A 22,336-nucleotide genomic window follows, 5' to 3' on the forward strand; every position below is an offset into this window, starting at 1 on the left:
AGTGTTCTGAATGTGATTATCAGAGTGAGGACATGAACAAAGGGGACAGAGTCAGGGCAGCTTGAACTGGGTCGTAACACTAGAGACACATCTGCCTGAGATGTCTCAGCTTTGCCTAACTGAAATCTAAAAAAGCAACTGCAACAGTGAGGATCTGGCCCTCAAGGGATACATGTATAATCTGTCCCTGTGGCAGGTCTTCCTCAAGGAAGAAAGGAGACATGACTATCCCCTCCTTTCTGATGTCAGAAATGGGGGAAAAGATGGATCCTGAATCCCAAACTTAAGCCACTAGTTCATGTTTAGAAGATTCTTGGAGACTTGACCAATGTGTATCTAAATGGAAGCCAGGGATATGTTGACCATGGTCACCCAGGGAACAGGAGGGGCGGCGACCATTACGGCCACTGCCTCAGTTCATGCCCCATTCTTTTTTCCTTAGAATGTTTTGACAACTTTCTGAGTTAATCCTCCCCTCTCCTCTTACCTTTGGTTTTGTTTCTTTTCAACACACATAAGTCCAGATTCCATTTGATCCTCTTATGTTAGCGGCTCTGTCACAAACCAGCCACCCCTAACTCAATGACCTTTCCCTATTTAATCAAATTCAAGTTGCCTTTGTTCCTTCAAGCAACTTGTTATCCAATGTCTTTGGTAACTCTTTTATTCTTTGGTCATATGCTATGCCCTACGTATTCGGGTGATTTTGTGTCAGCGTGAGAGACACCTAATTTTATATATTGTAAACCATTTCCATTAGTTTTTAACAGTACCTAGTAGGTACTATTATTATATACAGTAACAGTAGGGCAGATTAGTCTGGCCAGCCACAGCTTACTAGACTAAATCTGAACTGTGGGTTGCTTTTGTATGTTTTAGGAGATAATAGTGAGATTTTATTTTATTTTTTTAGTGGGTTGATGAGAATCGGAGACATAGTAACTCTTGACATGAAAATGATTGGAAGTTCAAATTTCAGTATCTATAAGGCAGTATGAGAGTAATGCCCCGCTGGCTTATGATCACATTATTTGTGGCAACAGCAATGTTAAGTCACTACAGTACAGAGCCTGTGGCCTGCAGATATTCATGTCTGTGTTATCCAGAGCTGTATGGAGAAGTGGTTGCTAGCTCCCAGGATGGGTGACAGATCTGAACACTGAGATGTAGAGGGAAGTCACATCTGCTCAAGGCTACACAAATGACATCCAGACATCTTTGACAGTATGTTCAGCCTTTGAACCACTACTCCACATCACTGCTTGGTAATTTGTCCACTGTCTAGGCAAGATTCAGCATCTTTCAGCCTGGGGCTCTGCTACAAGAGACTTTTCCCTAGGCAAATAACCTCATGTCATTTTCTTTGATCTGTCCTCACTCTGGATCACATAAAGTCTCAGTGTACTTGCTGAGGGCTCAAAATCTTTCGCTGTACTTCTGACCACCTTTTCTGAGTTTTTTGGAACACCTGTCAGCCAGTGCTGCTTCACCAATCTGGCCATGCCTGGATTAAGGTATCTACGTATCATTATTTTTCTGGTTCCTTGGCCATGACAGAAAATATGTCTAATAAATAGAATTAAGTAAATCAAATACTTATATTCACAATAGAGATAGATGACTAATATACCCGTGGGCTGTTTACATGTGTCTTCTGCAACCTTTTTGTCTGATAGCCGCCACTTCTAGGTCTTGCCTGACACAGAAACCAATTGTATGGCTCTAACATTACTCATATCCTAAGCAGTTATTCCCAGGTTTTAGTTATTTATTTTTTCTACCAAAGCTGCTTTTACCTCCTGAAATGCTCTCATTATAGGGAAGCATCACCATCAATTAAATATTAACCAGGCGTCAGAGCACAGGGCTGCAGGGTGCACTGGAATCGGCCACGTGAGTCCGCTGTGCTCCGTTTATTATGTGCCTTCTTTTTCTCAAGAACATGAAACTCACAGCAACTGTATCAAAAGTCAGAGCTCTGCCTCTGGGCTTACCGCTCTGTCATGGCTTATTTCATGGGGACAGGCTCCAGCACGTGGGTGACACCTGCAACAGATGTCCTTTTTACCCTCAAAAATTGTGCATCAGTCCCGCAAGCAAGTACAGCAAATGCTTTCAAGCAGGTACTGCAAAAGAAAGTTAAGACTTTAAAACGGGAAGGGGGTGTGGCATGAATCTGGAGCTCATTAACAATGGGAGTTTTGGGGGGCTCAAATGTAGCCTTAGTTGCCAGGTTATTAAATCCCATCTTTCATAATATATGGCCAAATACCCCCGATCCTGCTCCAAGTCTGATGCCAAAACATTGTCACCTTTATACACAATTCTCAGACTACCAATTTATCATCTCTTCTGGAATCGGAGATAGCACACGTTACGCTTTAAAATGGGACATAGCACTGTCGGAGAGGGTTTGTCATCTGTGTTTGATCCCTAGAATCCATATTAAAGGCCTGGAGTGGAACTGACTTGAGGACTCAGAGAGTAAAGGCCCTTGCTGACAAGGCTGAAGAGTTGATTTTATCCCTACAACTCACATCAATGAGAAAGGAGAAAATATATCCCTGCAAGTTGTCCTCTGACCTCCAAATGTGCGTCTTCATATATGCACATGCATACATACACACAGACGCACACACACACACAAAGCAAGAGAGAGAGAGAGAGAGAGAGAGACAGAGACAGAGACAGAGACAGAGAGAAAGAGACAGAGAGAAAGAGACAGAGAGAAAGAGACAGAGAGGAAGAGACAGAGAGAGACAGACAGAGACAGAGACAAAGACAGAGAGACAGAGAGAGACAGAGAGACAGAGAGACAGAGAGACACACAGAGAGAGACACAGAGAGAGAGACAGAGACAGAGAGACAGAGAGAAAGAGACAGAGAAAGAGACAGAGAGGAAGAGACAGAGAGAGACAGAGACAGAGAGACAGAGAGACAGACACAAAGACAGAGAGACAGACACAAAGACAGAGAGACAGTGAGACAGTAAATCAATGCAAAAATACAAAACAAAGTCCATACTTGCAATTCCAATGCAGTGAGGGAGAGAAGGTTGATCCCCGGGGATGACTCTCTAACCTGTCTAGTTGACTAGGCAAGCTCCAAGCCAGCAAGAGACCCTGTCCCAGAACTAGGATGAGTAAGTGTTCCTGAGGAGGACAGCCAGGATAGCCTTCTGGTCTTCATATGCACACAAACACATGAGTAACTGTACATGATGAGTCATTGTACCTCATTCTGAGCCCATTTATGTGTCTAAAGTCCTTCCTCTCTGTTTCTTCTTTTGTCTTTCTTCGTTATTAACAGACAGGATCTCATGAAGGCCAGGAGAGCCTTGAATTTGCTACACAGTAGAGAATAATGCTGAAATCCTTACCCTCCTGCCTTCCTGTCCCAAGGCGGGGATGCTGGGATTACACATGTGACTGACCACAGAGGCCTTCAAATTTCTCTAACAACTGTCAGCTAAAGCTCTATAGCTTCCAACATTACTCTTTGGGAATGGCCCCGTGCTTGCTACTAACAGTTGGGACATCTTGTGTCATGCTTTAGTCTCTGCCCTTCCAGCTTTCTCCTGTTCTTGCTCAATCATTTTGAGCTAAATTATATAGAGCAACTACTAAATCCCCGGCCGGGTGTGTATGAGATGATGAAGCCGTGTAAGGCAGTGTTGACTTTGAAGAGCTGTAGTTGTTATCTGAGGCTCAGCCCAAAGTCACCTTTTTTTGTGGACTATGAGACAGGATTTTACAAGGTGAGATTTCCCTTTAATTAAATTAATTTCCAGCTCTCTCCTTTAGCTCCATTAGCCTTGCAGTTCTTGGGTCTGTGCCATTGTTAATTTTCAGAACTTAATAATGACCCTGGGATTCTGCCAATGAGACTTTAATTAATTTTTGACAGTCAGGTTAAAATAGTGCTCCTCAGTTCAGCCTTCTGATTCTTTCTTTCTTTTTATCCTAACAGAAACTGACACATTATCCTTTTCCCTAATCATGTCCACAGTGCTCACAGGTAACTGATGGTTTACTGATGGCAGCCACTGAAAAGCTCACACTGAAGAACGTGAGCAGAAGGAACTTTGACGAAGCATTCAGTCGTTCTGATGACAAACTGCTGTCTTACAAAGATCACTCTTCCTTATACTTGGGAACTTATGAGGTGATGTCAGAGAACATGGCACAAATCACATGCAGTTAAGACCATTGCTAAAATCTTCCCAATATCAGCACCAACTCTCTATTTCATTTTACCTTTCTGATGTTTCTAGGACACTGTATGCCAAAGTTTTATTTAAGATGAGATGAGGAATAATTCTCTCTCTCTCTCTCTCTCTCTCTCTCTGTGTGTGTGTGTGTGTGTGTGTGTGTATGTGTGTGTGTTGTGTGTACCGGCCCCAGCTAAGAATGTGTAATTAAAGTCAAGTGGGCTTACTATGAATACAAACTCACTCTCTCAAGAACCAATTGCTTCACATGGGAATATAAGTTGTGGAACAAGACGCAGCAACCCAGGATCGCACATTTAAATTTTGTTGGAGAAATGTACACGGTCCAGTCATTAACCTGAAATTATTATTCAATCATTAACCTGAAATTATTATTCAATCTCAAGATAAATTGTCAGTGAAGTTTACTTTTTTTGGCTTAAAACAGATTTTTAGAAAGGTAAGAGTGAATAGTGAATACCATCAAAGGGGTAAGGAGATGCTTTCTTAATATAATGGTGAAGTACTAATATGACATTAGACACCAAGCCAAGCGTGCTGCCTCTCTGGTGGACTCTGCCTCAGCTAGAGCCTTGTGAGGACACACTTGGAGAAGGAGCACAGAGAATTATGTCAAGGGATGCTTACTTGTCAACACAGTGATTGATCTGGATGGTTTGGTGACCACATTCCCGTTGACGACCACCAGAGTGATTATGTAATAAAGACCGTGATAAGTGGCCTTAAAGACCACAGGAGGAGGCAACGTGCTGTTGAATTCCTCGAATTCGAAGAAATAGTTTTTGGATTCGCCAGCAACCCTCACAACATACACAGATGCTGGGCTGACTATATCAGAAGCTTCTAAAGACACAACGATGTTGTTGTCCTCTTGGACAGTCACGTGGAACGTCGTAACAATCTGTGGAAGAGAAAGACAAGAGATAGTCAAGTGATGGCCAATAAGATTATGCCAAGATAATTTTTCTAAAACTAACACTCATGGTGAACATGGTCACTTTGGTAGCAATGAGTATTTTAGTCACACACCAAAAGTCAGTTTGCCTGTCTCATGAAAAATGATCTCAGAGCTTTACAATAAACATTTGATATTCCATTGAAAGTCTGTCTCCAGCTCGTGGAGTATTTAATGTGAAAAGCACACAATACGCATCAAATGGATGAACAGATGACAAATGAAGTCAATGTCAAAGCTAATTTCCAGAGAAGTCCCGTGTTCTGGTAAGTGGGAGAAGTGTTGAGCAAACACTATTCTAGACGAAGTTATTTCAAGGTAATTATTTCCTTTCTCTTGCTCACCTGTCAGTTGTGAGAGTGGGGAAGCTGTCAGGACAGAATCTTGTGATGATTCTCTTCATTACACATTAGCCAGCTCTTCAGAAGAGAAGCCGTGGTAAGATGAAGAACTGGCCATACTGAAGAGCCATGGGTGCTTAAAATTCTTCTTTCAAGTATTCAGATAAGTTTAGGAGCTAGGGGTATAGCTCAGTTGGTAGAGTACTTAGCTTGTATGCACAAAACTAGACTCAGTTCCAAGTTGTACATGCACACACACACACAAACACACACACACACAAACATACACATGCATGTACACATATTACTAGCCTGAGAAATGTCCCAGGAGACACAACTTAGTAGAAGAACATTTGTTGCTCTATTGTGAGAACTGGAATTCTGTTTCTAGCACCCACAACTGCCTGTAACTGCAGTTCCATGAGAGCTGAGGTCTTATTATGGCCCTTTTGGACACCCATACACAGTACACAGCTGTATACACACACACACACACACACACACACACATACACACACACACACACTAATAAAAGAAGGCTTTAAAAAGATATATAAACTATATTTGAAAAGATCATTTGTATAGTTTTCCTAAATGTCTGTTCTATGTAGACTCAAAGGGCAGACACAATCTATTTCTGGTTGCAAGCAAGGCTCTTGTGCTTCCTAGAGCCTATTGCTTTGATTCTTCATGCACTTGGTGAGCTGTATAAGTTATCTCACTATCATGAGCCTCAGATTTCTCTTCTATAGCAGGCCACAGAACTGCTCCAAGAGGTTAACTGTTTACTCAGTGTAGGTGCTATAGTCAATACTATACAGACCATCTAAAAAGATGTCACTGCATGCAGGATGTTTGTTGTGAGAGAAATATGGTTGCTTTCAACCTCTGTTTGTAGTTGAGGAACAGAAAGGTTAGAGTATTTTCCAAAGGTCATAGTTTCAAAATACAAACTCCCTTTTTGTACAGCATACCTATTATTGTCTCCTTTAGTTGTTTCTAGACACTGAGTTTGTCACATATTACATCGAAGTCCCGTGGATTGCCTGAACACATATGAACGTCTCTCAAATTTAATCTGTTTGTTGATTTTTGTATGGTACGTGTCTTCAGCAACCAAATTAAACTCAAAGTCCTAAAAAGAAAGTATAGAGTCCTACAAATATACCAGTACTTTTGTGTCCTTCTGGACTCATTTTTTATTAGGCATTAGTACTTAAACAAGATATCTCACATTAGAAGGTATTTAATTCTGTCTTCTCATTAAGAAGGCCAGTATTGCGTTCATGGTATTTAAATCATACTGGTTGTTGGGTAATGTATGTCATCTCAGGCCAGGAGGTGTAACTTGTATGTAGGTGTATCTATGGCTCTAGGATCAGAGCCTGGTAGGTGCTGGGTACAGCCTGATGTGTGTGGTCACGTTTGTAATAGAAGATAGTTTCTGTGCATGAATTCTAAACTGGTTATCCACATTCTCCCTCACTCTCAGATATGAGACAGGATACCCTTGCTTTGTGGGTGCCTAGTCACTCTGCACACACAGGACATTGTATCTCTCGCTTGATGAACCCTTAGTCCCTCAGTGAAGTGAACACAGCTGTTGAGTGGTGATGGCAACGCTCATCTGAAGGACGAGACTGTGCATAGCTGACTTAACACCATTGACATGAGGCTAGCACAGAATCGTTCAACCTTTCTGTCTCCTGAGTCTACTTCCTGATCCTAAATGCTGCAGTCCCTAGCCAGGCAGCTGTGCAAACAGCTGCATTTGGTGACTAATCTCAGCCTGTCTTTTCTTTGCTGGGAGATATGTCCCTTAGTGGCCTGAAGCAACAGAAAGGAGTGCTTGGGACAGAGAGGGCTCAGCTATGAGAAAAGAGAAAAACAAACCCAATGATTCAAACACAGAGTGGACTCAGAATGAGATGGTATTTGGGGATTTCCATGGAAGTTCATGAAATGTCTAGTGAATCAGACACTCAAGTTATAGATAAATCTTCAAACCAACTGATGACAAATGAAAAAAAGAGCATTTTAATTTTAGCTTACTGAAAAGTTAGACAAAATATGCTACCTTTTCCATAGTAGTTTTAAAATGTAATATCTACTTTGGAATCCCAGAAGTTTTGTATCTTGGTGACCTAAAATAATTAGTCTTTTAGTAAACATTATTTTCCATGAGATAGATAGATAGATAGATAGATAGATAGATAGATAGATAGATAGATAGATTTACAGTGGGTATTAGCTCAACCGTTTAGTTTTATTTGGGGAAAATAAAATTTTTTTTAATATTATTATTATTAATCTCTTTCACACAAATAATTTTTTAGCACATAGCACATAGCAATGAAAAAGTCCTGTTAACCAAATTGTAGACAAGCAAGAACTGAACATTTAATAACATTCAAATCCGGCTTTTGCGTCTCATTGATTATAGAAGTTCGTTCACTAACTCAGAAAACATTAAGTTTACAAACATTGAAGTCATAAAGAATTTTTTGCACTGTGTCTTAGTCAGTCAGGAGCCAAGGTGGCTGCAGCATTACGGAGGGGCAGCAAGGGGAGCATTCTGTGTTTGAGCTGATGTCTAATGTGTCACAATGCATCACAGACAGCAGACTTTTCCAGAAAAGGGAATAATCTTCCAATGCTAACGACAGCTTTGGCAATGATCGTATCAGCTATGAGAATAAGTCCTGGCTCGTGCGCTCCCAGGTTGCCAAAAATAAGCCAGAGTGTCTAATCAGATTCATGTTGCTGGGACTAATGAGGACCGGCAGCCAGCCAAGTGAGAGCTAGGCGCTGAGCCTAGAAGGAACCTTGTCCCGGCTGCTGCCTTCCTCTTGGTCCTTTCACCCCGCTCATCCTGGGATGTGTCTATGTTCAGGAGGAAGGGCTGACTGTGTGCTCCCTGCATGAACTCCCTGCTAAGAGCAAGAAGGGATAGAAAAAAAACTATTCCTAATTTATATGGTGACTGCAAAAATATCTTTAAGAAAGAATTTTTCCTTTTCCTTTCTTTCTTTCTTTCTTTCTTTCTTTCTTTCTTTCTTTCTTTCTTTCTTTCTTTCTTTTGAGCAGGATACCACCAGTCTTGCTTAACTCAGCAGTGAGGTTTTCACCCCAATGTCCTTTACATGATACGTTTTAAAAGCATTTTTAATTGTTTGCCAGTTTCATACATTTATATAGTGAGTACCTTCCTCTCTCTCCTGTATACTTCTCGGCAGCCTTCCTGTCTACTTGTGAGGCTTGGCTTTGTGAGAAGCCCCTGAGGGTACAGGCAGGAATTTAAATATTAGGGTAAATAAAGAAGTAATTTCAGGCAGGAATCAAAAATCAGGCTAGAACAAGGAAGTAGGCTTCAGGCATGAAAACGACTTTGGGATAAGACAGGGAAGTTGGCTCAGATATTTTGGTCATCCTGATAAGCACTTAGAAACAGTGATCATGGGAGTGATCATGGGTCTTTGTTTAATGCCTTGCTTGTTCTTTGACTATTTATGTTTATTGTCTTGCTTGTTCCTTGACTATTTGCATCGATTGTATTGCTAGTTCCTCAACCTAGAACCGACTTTAACGCATGCATGTGATTAAAATAGTATAAAAGCAAAAAGGAGGAGGGGGAATGGGATATGGGGGTTCTAGGGAGGAGAAATGGTGAAAGAGGACAGCATCTAAAATGTAAACAAATAAAATGTCCAATAAAAAAAAGAAAAACAGACATAAGAGACTATTTACTGAAGCAAGAACTTGCCAGTAGTTACACCACTGAGGAGAAGGGGATACCTTTCCTCCAATAACTGTTCTTTATCAAAAGTCCCTCTCAAGAGGAGGGACCTCATTGGATGAAATGAGAGAACCAAGTCTAGACTCATGTCTTTGCCTGTCTCTTGGGCTGTATGGCTCATGAACTAAAGATCCCCTCCCAGGGTCAGCAGCTGGGGCCTGAGGTTTGGCTGTAGCTAGAAATGGAAATGCAGGAGCCTGTAACTGGTCCATAACTAATCCTGGGAGGTAAGAAATATAAGAGATACGATGGAAAACCATACTAAAAAGGCCATGGGGTACAGGATGAAGAATCAGATTGGCCAGAGACCAGTCATAGGCCCTGGTAAGTAGTCCATCGTTCAAAATAAAGCACTCAATGAGAAAATGCATCCAAAGTTACTTACAAAATATAATACTGGATACATGGTTATTATGATTCTCCTCCACGTCATGTCAAATCTTGGCCTATCTTACTGTAGCAGTCTTTTGTTTGTTGTTTGTTTTGAAAATGTTAGGTTGAATTCTTTTCCCAGAACTGTTTTATCTGCATAATATCAGAAAATATCCACTACACTGTTCAGTATAATATATTGTCATTTCATTCTCACCTGCGCAGCAACTTGATAAGAAAATACCATTTGTATTTCTAACTATGCACAGTGAATAATGGGATTTAGTTATCACTTATTCTGTATTGTGCTTGGATGCTGTGGAACTGTACACACACACACACACACACACACTCCATGAGTTATGAGACTTCCTTATTTTAGACATCTCAAAAATGAAGTTCAGAGATCCGTAGACATTCCTGAATACTCATAGGTAGTAAATTGCAGAGCAGAAATATAAAACCAGACTCCCTGACTCCCACCTTTGTGCCATGGATGTAAACAACTTATTTTAGTTCAATGAATTAACTGGAATTGATAATCTTTGTGTCTGATAACTGCTTTAAGGAATAAAAGAAAGATCATATGTAGAAATACTCATTACGAAAGCTTGTCAGAGTTGTCACTATTATGCCTTTGACCTCAGGCTGTAAGGACCCAAAGGAAGAATGATTTCCCAAATGCTACCTTTCATAGCTGTGCAGAGTTGTTGGGAAACTCCCTCAGCCCAGACCGTGATTGATTCCTCTAGATTATGCTTGATAGATGATTGAAAACTGTGATACGGAAAGAAAGAACTTCGAAGATTAACAGAGTTGAGCTCAAATCTGCTTCGTAGTTTTTTTTTTCTCATTTTCATTCTTCCCAGGTGTATCCAACCTAGCTGTGACTTAATTCAGCTCAACATATTTGCAGATGACAATGTCATATTAAAATATCAAAAGACTGACATCCTTTTGGTCTTTGTTGTCTCAGGTAAGTGTCAGAGATACTAGACACTTAATGTGAGTATTTGTGTGTGTGTGTGTGTATGTGTGTGTGTGTGGGTCCATCCATACACACACACACACACACACACGGTGCATGCCACAGCATTTGAGTGGAGGTACTTTAAGAGGACTTGCAGGAATGAGTTCTCTCGTTCCACCTTGTGGGTCAGAGGGATTGAACTCAGGTCCTCAGGCTTGGTGGCAGATACATTTACCCTGGTGCTGCCATTTCTGGTCTATTTCCTAACTGATTTTCCTTAGACTGTGTACATTTTAAAAGCTGTGCCCTTTTTTTATAGGATATAAATACTAACGATAACATATGAATCAGTAATTCTAACTATCAATCCCTTTCCCCACTAATTGGTGCTATGCTCCTCTGACATCATGAACAAAATCATTTTTTCTCTTAGCACTGTTGACAGCCCTGAGCTCACCTAGTTGAGTGAGGTAACCATGGAAACCGCATTCATACTAACAGAACTGAGAACTTTGGAAACCTGGAAACTGTGCTTAGCTGGTGATTGACTTGGTGTGGAGGAGGTGGATTTTCAACCCCGGGGGGTGGGGCATAAAATCCATATGATCTTAGCAGGTCATAGGTAAATTTTAGACTTGTGACTTTCTTCTAGCTCGTGCTATGACAAGTAGATGGTGTTGATAGGCTAATTTTGCCTTTTCTGGGTGAAGTTTGGAAATGGCTTCGTCTTGTGAAAATGCTTGGGGGATGCTGTTGTTTCAGTCACTAGAAGATGCCGTGAAAGATGGTACAGAGCTCTTATTTCAGAATGACCGAACCTAGTTAATTTTCCCTACAACCAAGAAGAATCATTCCAATAATGACTTCAGTTAATTAAATTCTGGAGAGAGTTAATAAAGAGTATAGTCTCCTGCTGCCCAAGACCACTACATGCTTGCTTACGTAAGACCCTTGGGACATTCTGTGGTTCTGTCCTTTAAGTTGCTCAGATCCATAGCAGAGTGTGAGACCTTGAAGGAAAAGATTCTCGCCTGTCCATCATCACTAGGACTCTTCAAAATGTTCCCAGTATTCAGGGGTGGGGGATGTGAGGTTAAAGAAAACAGAGTGCAATATGTTATATTCTTTTCTCAGTTTACTTTCAGATAGTGATGGTCTTGATCTGCTGCGAAGAGAAGCTTCTTTGACGGGGATGGGAGCCCCACTTATCTGTGAGTATGAGGGTCAGTGTTTAAAATTCCATTAGGAAATACACTGGTTTAGTAAAGTGATGATGGGAAGGTTATTATCTAGGATTCCTAACCTAACTGGCCATGGGTAGTTGGCTGTTTCCAGAACTAGGTCTGATTTCCCTTCTATTAGGTAGTTCTTTAGTCCAGCTTTAGTAACAGCTCTTGGTTACTGCCAAGACATGAGTGCCACTGTTGCACCTCTGGGGACATCTTGCCATGCCGGTCGTTGCTGTGCCTCACCTGGTCACATCATGGTCAGCACAGCAAACATCATGGAAGACGGACTGGAAAGATTGTAAGTCAGAGGACCAAGAAGTCTGCTGTGACATTGTGGGTTCTACTTATGACAGAGGTGCTACAACTGCGAAGTCGCAACAATATGACTGCCTAACAAGATCTGAAAACTCTAATGATACCCAAAGTGAAAATATACCAGGGCCCCATCCCTAGGAAAAGAGCTATAGACAGCTAATGCATGCTGACAAAAAGAAAATTAGTGTTTCCCAGGGATGAGCCCTTAGTGGGCTATCCAATACCAAGTACTCAGCCCTGACATCACAGACTTATAAGCAATGTCAAATGAACTCCCCATGCTGTATCTATATACCTATTCATATATATAATTAACATTATACATACATACATATATATAAAATTTAGAAGTTTTAAGAAGTTAAGGACTAATGCTGAGGCATGAGTAATCTACTTTTAGGTTATGAAGTAGGAACTGGTCATACTCTCATTGTAAAACGAAAGCACATTTCCCTACATACACTGTTCACTCCAAAACTCTTATTGAGGAAAATAACCATTTGGTTAAAAAAGGAAACCTTCCTTCTAAGGATCAGAAGAGAAGGATCTGGGCAAATGAGCAAAATCATAAACAGCAAAACTGGAATTCTGCTTATAAAAACAGATAGATGGCTTTATTCCAGAAAGTTCGGGGAGAAACGAGAGACAAAGAGATAAGAAAGCCGGGGAGAAAGGAGCCAGCAAGACAGTGTGACGCTGGGAAGAGGAAGGGGCAGGCAGCCAATGGAAACACAGATGGAGAGGAGCGAAGGCCATTGCAAAGCTGGAAATGCCTAATGTTGTGTTTGAAGAGAGCATTTTAATCAGTGCATGTTTCCCTCTCCTGGGTTCCCAGTCTGCAGGAAGGTCTGCACACTCCCAGATCCTTGGTGTGTATGGGAAGTTTCTGGGATCCCCTAGGAAGGCTGGGCTTCACACCAGCATGGTAAGGCATAGAAACACCTTAGTGGAAGCTGGCGCCGGAAGGGAGAGGAAACTGCAAAAATGAACATTGCTACTAAGTTACTAAAAATCCCATGGGGGATTTGAAATTGTATCAGAGTGGACTGGATTTGAAGCTTGCTTTATTTAACTCTCTGTGAGAAGGGAGACATTTCTGTCTACAGTGTGAATGCCTGGATGACAATAGGCAGAGGCAAGGTGGGGGTTGGAATGATGAAATGATTTAGGAAAGATGAAGGCAATCGGGTTCTAAGTAGCCTTGGGAGAGACTCAGAAGGCATAATCTGCTGAGCCCAGTGACTTGACTGGTGCCTGTGTGCACACACTCACTTCACTGTCATTCATGTACAGCAGGCTGTACAGGCAGGTATGGTGAGGGAAGGAAGAGGGTGACCCATAGTGTGTTACTTTGGTACATCTTAATGCACAGCCAAATCCAGGTGTTAAGTGAGAAATCAAATATACGCAGAATTCAGAAGAGAGGTCCGGTCCTAATATTTTCAAGTAGCAGGTTCTCCTACATGTCTGTGATCTCCCTAGTCTCCAGCTTCTGACTATGCTGACAGGGCTAGGCATACAGCCTATTGTATAGGCATACAGTATTACTCTATTCTCTGTCTCTGTCACTCTGTCTCTGTCTCTCTCTGTCTCTCTCTTTCTATCTCTCTGTCTCTCTTCCCCACACCCTTTCTCTCCAAGATAGGGTTTCTCTGTATATCACTGGCTGTCTTGGAACTTTCTTTGTAGACCAAGCAGGCCTTGAACTAAGCAGGCCTTGAACTCACAGTGATCCACCTGCTGCTGCTTCCTGAGTGCTGGGACTAAAGGTGTGTGCCATCATGCCCAGCTCTTCTCTCTTCTTTAAAATGCTGACTTGGTGGCTGAAGAGACAGCCCAGCTGTTAAGAAACCACACGCTGCTCTTGCAGAGGAGTTTGCATCCCAGCATCCACCCACATCAGGCAACTCACAACCACCTGCAACCCCAGTTCCAACAAATCTGATGCCTTCTTCTGGCCCTTACAGGAACTTAAATTTTTGTGCATATATCACTCCTCTTAAACATCCCCCCACACCCCCACACAAAGAAACATAACTTAAAATCAAAATAAGTAGTAAACGAAAGATTGTTTACTGATTATGAAGAGTAACATGTAAGGTAACAGTCTTAGACGGTAATTTAAAAACAACAGGACTATGCAGGACAGTAACAGCATTTTGAGGAAGATGTTATTTGCTCTCTAGAACACAGATAAACGGACTACACCTCAGATCAGACTCCCTAGTTTAGAAGACAAGGTCAGTGCTTCTTTTCACGACTCAAGCCATGGTTTGGATGGAATCTGTCCTGGAACTCGTGTGATCGATGCTGTGGCAGCTTGGGACATGGCTTCAGATGCTTAGCAAGAGGTCTTAGCATTTTCTCATAGGTGTAGGTACTTGCTCTCCTGAGTTTTTTCTTTTTCTATTATTGGATATTTTCGTTATTTACATTTCAAATGTTATCCCCTTTCCTGGTTCCCCCTAAACCTTTTATACGATGCCCCCTCCCCCTGCTTCTATGAGGGTGCTCCCCCACCCACCCACCCACTCCCGCTTCCCTGCCCTCGAATTCCCCTACACTGGGGCATTGGGCCTTCACAGGATCAAGGGCCTCTCCTCCCTACAACTCTCTGCTACACGTGGCTGGAGACACAAGTCCTTCCATGTGTACTGCTTGGTTGGTGGTTTAGTCCCTGGGAGCTCTGGGTGGGGGTCCTGGTTGGTTGATATTGTTCTTCCTATGGGGTTGCAAACCCCATCATCTCCTTCAGTCCTTTCTCTAACTCCTCCATTAGGGATCCCATGCTCAGTCCAATGGTTGGCTGCAAGCATCCACCTCTGTATTTGTCAAGCTCTGACAGAGTCTTTTAGGAGACAGCTATATCAAGCTGCTGTCAGCAAACACTTCTTGGCATCCACAATAGTGTCTGTGTTTGGTGACTGTATATGGGATGGATCCCCAGGTGGGGCAGTCTCTGGATGGCCTTTCCTTCAGTGTCTGCTCCACATTTTGTCTCTGCATTTGTTCCCATGAGCATTTTGTTTCTCTTCTAATAAGGACCGAAGCACCCACACTTTGGTCTTCCTTCTTCTTGAGCTTCATGTGGTCTGTGAATTGTATCTCGGGTATTCCGAGCTTTTGGGCTAATATCCACTTACCAGTGAGTGCATAGCATGTGTGTTCTTTTGTGATTGGGTTACCTCACTCAGGATATTTTCTAGTTCCATCCATTTACCTAAGAATTTCATGAAGTTATTGTTTTTAATAGCTGAGTAATATTCCATTGTGTAAATATACTACATTTTCTGTATTCATTCCTCTGTTGAAGGACATCTGGGTTGTTTCCAGCTTCTGACTATTATAAATAAGGCTGCTATGAACACAGTGGAGCATGTGTCCTAAAATGTTATATGTTGGAGTATCTTTTGGGTATATGCCCAGGAGTAGTATAGCTGACTCCTCAGGTAGTACTATGTCCAATTTTCTAAGGAACCACCAGATTGTGACTTTTAAGAACACCTTGCTGTAGAGCAGCGGTTCTCAACCTTCCTAATGCTGGGAAGCATTTAAACACAGTTCCTCAAGTTGTGGTGACCCTCAACCATAAAATCATCTCCATTGCTACTTCATAACTGTAATTCTGCTACTCCTGTGAATTGAAATATAAATATCTGATATGCAGGGGATCTGATATGTGACTCCCCTAGGAAAGGGTAGTTTTACCACCAAAGGGGTCATGACCTTCAAGTTAAGAACTGATACTCTGGGGTAAGGCTGACCACCCCCCTTTCTCTCTCATACTCGTCATCTTCTTTGGCTTTTGTTTTATGCAATATTATGAAACAGCATAAGGCTCTTACTAGATGCCTCCATCTGAATGTGGAACCACACTTCTTTCCTTTGTAAGTGAACCAGCCTCAGGTGTCTTTGTTATAGTAATGGAAAGACAGACGGAGATGACTATATGCCGTGAAAGTTGGAAACTATGTTGCAGAGCTGGGTCCATCCTAAGTGTCCAGCCAAGAACAGCTCTGGCCATGAAAGCCAGACAAAAAGAAAAACTTAGGAGAAAAAAAGACTTGCACTTCTTCTTCCCAAGTATTAAACGGAATCTAGCTGTTTTAGGTTGTCACTCAGAACCCTTCACAGTTTATAATCCTAGTGTCTTTACCACAACTACTCCATCAAAATTTTAAAGAACCCAGCCAACAGTCAAAACTCAGCAACATCCTCAAGTGTTCTCTGCTTCTGCAGTCCTACTCAGGTGACCCTTCAGGGTAGTTTCCCTTCCCTCATGGTGGCTTCTCACACCACTTCTCTATTTTAAACAACCAACTTTTATGTTTATACTGGGGATCAGTCTGTTTTTGTCATCTTACAATCCGTATCGAGACCTCTTGGGACAGATCCCTCTAGATGCCGAACTTTACAACTCTGGCAACAGACGGATTGTTCTTACTAAAGAGGCCCAATTCATGTTCCACATCTCTTCTCCTTCACCCCAGATCTTTCCACCTTCAATAGCATATGTGAATCATCTCAAACCGATACATAAGGAGGAAACGTGCTCGGGTTCTCTGTAGGAGGGAGCGTAAAACTGGGGCATTTCTCTTGTTCATCTTTATTCACAGAGATAACTTGAGGCATCATTGCATTAGTTGGGTGCTCAGTTATCACTCGTGTTATTGAGACTCAAAAGATGACAGAGACAACAATATGATATCTATGTTTTGTAAATGAAGCTCAAAAATACCCTTGTCTTGGAGAACAGCTGTGGAAGGACAGTCCGCAGCCTACTGTGCTCGGTGAAAGGCTCCGTTCTTCAGAAACTTGCACATGTACATAAAGGAGCCTCTCACACTGGGTGTTGGGGCATGCCATGACGTTTATGTGACACATTGAACTTGTTAGCTGCCGTTTCGCCGTTAAGTATCTTCCTGTTTTCACTATTGTATCTTTTTAAAAGTGTAAAACAAAATTGGAATTTTGCATTATCACAGAAATAATTTTTGAAAGCAGTTGATTGTTTTAATGATTAATATTTAATTACTATTTAATAAGTGATATCTAATATGTAATGTTTAAATATTAAGTAGTCAATAATTTTTGAAAGTAGTTCATCAACTATTAGATAATTTCTATGGTAGTGCACTTCGCGGCAGTGGTGAACTAGTGTGTAGGATTATTCAGAAATGTTCCAGCCTCTTTTACACATATCTTCATTAGAAATACAGTCGCTCTTGGTGTCTGGACACAAGTCCTAGGCCAGTGTACTTGTGTAAGATATTTCCATTTATGACATTTTATTCATTCATAATAAAGTCACAGCATGAGCACTTTTCACAGACAGCTAAGGGTGAAAGCGTCATGATTTGAAACCAGTGCCAATGGGCTGGAACTTCTGAGACCTGCCTTTCCCATCTCGAGCACCCTGGACATTAGCTTGAAACATCAATGCTGGGCTTCCCTTTCTTAAGTTCTGCTCCCTGTTTCCTCTTTCTATGTCTCCCGTTTCCTCTCTTTATGCCTTTTCTCCTGTCAGCTCTCTGTCCGTTTAGTTCTCTATGTCTTCCTGATAGACTTTAGCCTCGTAGAGATAAAAACCATCTCATTGCCTAACGCGTTGCTTTGCTCTTTGGACTTTTATAACTGTTCACGAAATTAAATCTATCTCTGTGTATTCACTGAGCCCTTACCCACAGATCCTTACTGTGACCACAGCTTCTCCTCGTGTCTCATAGTTCTGATTGGTATATCTCAGTTTCTATTTTGCCAAGGTGTAACCCTGATCATTAGAGATAGAGGTGAAAGAAAAGAAATACTGTCTCAAGTAAGAGAGATAATGAGACAGGGAGAAGCGGAAGTGAGTGGGGAGGAGCTTGGGATCCAAGAGAGGAGGGAAAAATACAAAGGGAACTGGGACATGAGAGAAAAGCTTCCAAATTAAGAGTAAGGGTAGATGACCAATGGAAACTAGACGCTGATATTTTGTGCCTGGGTCGCTATTCTTTACTGCATTACTAATTGTTGGGAGCCTACTCCTAGTAGAAAGCGGCTATCATCTTTGCAGCCATCTTAGGCCATATACCCTGACAAGAGACTTGTTTTCAACAGTCCACAACAGCTGACACACTCTGAGAAACATCTTGTTTTTCTCCCATATCTTGTTTTGTTGTTAATGCCCCCAGCTGCAAGGCACACGTGGTAAAGTGTCTTCAGCTGTGTTCTCCTGCTTGTGCTTATATATACCCAGGATTTCCTTTCAATAAACGGGACTTGGTCAAACCCTCTGTCTTGTCTCCATTCTTTGCATCTCTCACCCCTCCATCCCCACTCTCTCTCTTGCTAGACCCTGACCGGTGGACCGGAGCAACAGATAGGGCTGGGACATAGTGGGGCTGAATGGGTCGTTACATAGTGGTGCCTCAACGTTAGAGCTCCAGTAAGCAGGATACAGTGAAGGACACCACAGGAATTGGAAGCACACATCCTCACTCCTGTGCTGGAGAATCTGTTGATTGATGGAGTGGGCCCAGACAACTAATTATTTAATCTCTCTCCCTCGCTGTTGGGCAGATGCAGCTTAAGCTGAGCAGTGGGTACACCACACTTGTCTCCTTTCCGGCCATCCATCCCCCACCCCCTGATTCTCCATACCTAGGCTACAATTTGTTTCTGACTTTCAGAGAATTATATGTTCTTAGCATCACACAGATTAAGTCATTAATAAATCATCTGTTGCTATGGAAACTATGAGACATCTAACCATCCACCAGCCCATGAAATGGTCCTCCATGTTCACTTGACTAGGTTTGTATATGGAGAATCAGATATTGGATGGGAGGTCTGTCTTCATTTAATAATTCTGCAGAGCCATGAATTAATAAAACTGAGCACATGGGTCATTTTTAAGCTTTAAGGGATACATACCAAATTTCCATTTAGACACTATTGGGGTCTGTTTTCTTCGGTCACGTCTCCTGAGTTTTTCCTATTAGCTTAGGCTTTTAGGAAACAAATGATAGATGATTTGCTCACCTAATTTACTAATATTTTATAATAATATAATCTATTTTCTAAACAAAGTTGTGCACAATTTGTGATAGGTAATAGGAATAATTACATATACTTAGCGTGTAGCAGGGCGATTCTTTTGTTTGGAATCTGAAATACCGTTTACATGATGCATTAGCCTAGTTGATTAATGGGTCTTGGGTACAATCCACTTAGCACTCAATGTGTGAGAGATTTTTACTTATCAGGTAATTATTATTTAAGTCCAAACTGACTGCTGCAATGAAAATGAGAAATGAATAACAACAACAATACTTAGCATATGTTAAGCACATAATACATCCAAAACATTGTTTTATGTGTTTCAGATGAGTTGTGTTCCTTACTTGAAACAATGTTTAGAAATTATTATTATTTAATCAATGACTAGGAAGTAGAGAAAAGAAATTCAAATACAAAATCAGGCAGTAATTTTACATTCTTTCTTCATGCTCAATACAAGAGCATATTTGTGAGGCCAAAAAAAAAAATACTCTGCCACACAGAAATTAATTCTAAATAAATAGTAACTGTCATAGTCGGCAAGTGTTATAAGGACAAAGTGCCAGGGTAAAAAGGATACTCTACTAGCAAAAGTGAACTGAATAGTTGAGATAAATCAACCAGGTAAAGAGTGTGGTTCTGGGCATTCCAGATACAGGGTATCCTGGGGACAGAGAATGGATACACCAACCTTCTTGGAGGAGGCAGGACCTTGTATGCCATGCTTAGATGTCAGGGAGGTCTTCCATGGGTGTTAATGTTCTGTGCATGAGGAGACACGAGCAGCCTTCTAGGAGAATGAGGGTCTGAGTGGGAGTGTGTAGCTTGAAGGGGGTAAATATGACCTTAAGATCAGTAAGCCAAGGAAGCACCAGGCCCAGGGCAAGAACCGTTGTTATTAAAGGGGAAGCCCAGGAGGAGAATAATTCTCAAATATAGTCTTCTTGAATTCAAGCGAATGAAATTTATATTATAATGTTCCGACAAGTTCTTAAACTTGTCAATGCTCTTTGGTTTTCCTTTCTGCCTCAAGAGACAAAGTTTACTTAGGCAGGTTTTCTGCTCATTCTCTAGAAACACTAAGGAAATCGGATGGTCTGGGTCAATGGTGGGAATTAAGGCTATTTTTTAAAACAGATGATGATCTTCAAAGAAGTGATGAAAAACACCTTCAGTATTTGTTATTTTGGGACAAATGAAGAAATAAAAATAAAAGCAAGACACTAGGCATTTTATCATTGTATCTGGTCATAAATGTAGTTGAAATTGTATTATCAGAGAAAAAAGTGTATACTAATCACTAAATAGGACTTTGGTAACTTAAAAGTCACATATGCTTAGAAAGGGATCTGAGATTCTAAAGCCTTTGAGAAGCACTGGAGGGTAATGCCACTGCTGGGCCAAGAACATAATTGAGTGGTAAGGCCTTTGTTTTCAAAGTTTTAAATTGATATGCTGTAGGCATAAATCCTATGGATCCAGATAATTCATGTGTCTATGTTTACTTTTATCTTTTTTTTTTCAACATTTTTGTCCCAGCCAATGTGACAAGATCCAGCATCATCTCGACTAACGCTAGTCTAAGCAAGGCTTGCCTGTGTTTAAAAGTTGTTCTCACTGAGGAAATGGGTGACAGAGTGGTCAGGGTAATTTGCAGATAATTCAGTGTGAAATCTTCTTAGCTACTTGTGGGTTTTGGTCACATGTGGAAAACACACATCAGGCTGAGAAATTTGAATAGAACAGCACAGCACTAGTCACATACAAATTTCTGTTATCTCAGAAATTGACATGGTGGGGAAGTAAGTCCTCGGCTTTAGACATCTGAAATCAAGTCCTGTCACTAACTTCCCAATCTGCACCAACTTTTGACTGACATGCACCTCATTTTCTATGTACTTTTTCATGTCAAAAGTATGTTTAAAACCATTAACAAAAGGCATGTGTATAATGTATAGAAATCCTGTGTTCCAGAGAAGGTGGTAAATAATTAGGAGAGCTCATGCAAGCAGACCAGTAGAGCTTTTTCCTTTCTAAGTTATAAAAATTCAACTAGTAGCTCAAAGGCTAATTTTCTTCTGTTAGAAATTTGAAACTGGTTGAGAAATTTCATCATTATGGCAAATAAAATGACATCAATACCCACATGAAAACTTGAGATGCTTTTGAACCCAAACCCCTATCATTCTATGTGTTTAGGAAAGAACAACCAGATGATACCTTTAAAAGACTAGAGCATACATTCAGAATTCTGGTTTTTCCTGAGACATTAGCCTGGACAAGAATATTCAAAATAAAGGTTCAAGATCAGAACCGACCCTGATGCAATGGAAGTATGTGAATTACCCGACAGAATTCAAACTGACTTTTGAAAAGCTTACGTTCAACAAGATCAAAAGAAAAAGTATATGAAAAAAGTGAGAACTCAAATGAGATTAAAAAAAAAAGTTTTTTAAATTGTTCAGGAAATCATATCTGACAAGACTTACATAAGAACAAATAACTCAACTGAAAGTCACTGGAGGGATCCAAAGACATTTTAGGCTAATTGAAAGTAAGATCTGAAAACCCAAAGCCAAGCCATAGGAAGGAGCAAACAGAAAAAAAAAATGATAGAAAAGTGGTGGAATCTTCGGGGCCTTCTAAGTCACAATTGGGATGGCTGGCCAGTGTACACTCTACAATAAAAGGAACAGAAAGGTTGTTAAAGGAAACAATGGTTGAAAATGATCTGGATCTATGGGCAGAAATTCAGGACGCCTTGGAATTCTAAATAAGTTTAACTTAAAGAACACTCACAAGTATCACAACCAAATTGTCAATCCAGACTGTGGGATCACGAAAGGATAGCTTGGTTTCTGATCGAGCACTGGCTAGAGATGGCTGGAGACCCAACAGGTATCCCTGCAAGGGACGCAATGCATTTCACCAAGCTCTCAGACTCCAGGCTCCTGACAGGAGGCCAAAGACCTCCATTGATCCACAGCCCCTCCACAAGTAGAGTGCATGACTACAGGCCGCAGAGCCTCAAGACATCTTCATATTAATGAGATACCTAAAAGCCAGAGAGCATAACCAATTAAGCA

At 41.2% G+C, this 22,336-nt stretch overlaps 1 protein-coding gene across 1 annotated transcript in view; it reads right to left on the bottom strand.

The window, feature by feature from the left end:
• Ptpro (protein tyrosine phosphatase receptor type O) overlaps positions 1-22,336 on the bottom strand; it is a 207,585-nt gene that overhangs the window by 88,236 nt on the left and 97,013 nt on the right. The window contains exon 2 of the mRNA XM_028780946.1: positions 4,859-5,132. Coding sequence (XP_028636779.1) covers positions 4,859-5,132 — 274 coding nt within the window. The remainder of the gene's footprint in view (positions 1-4,858; positions 5,133-22,336) is intronic.

This window comes from Grammomys surdaster, unplaced genomic scaffold, assembly GCF_004785775.1.
Source record: "Grammomys surdaster isolate TR1022 unplaced genomic scaffold, NIH_TR_1.0 373, whole genome shotgun sequence".
In the NCBI taxonomy this organism is placed as follows: domain Eukaryota; kingdom Metazoa; phylum Chordata; class Mammalia; order Rodentia; family Muridae; genus Grammomys; species Grammomys surdaster.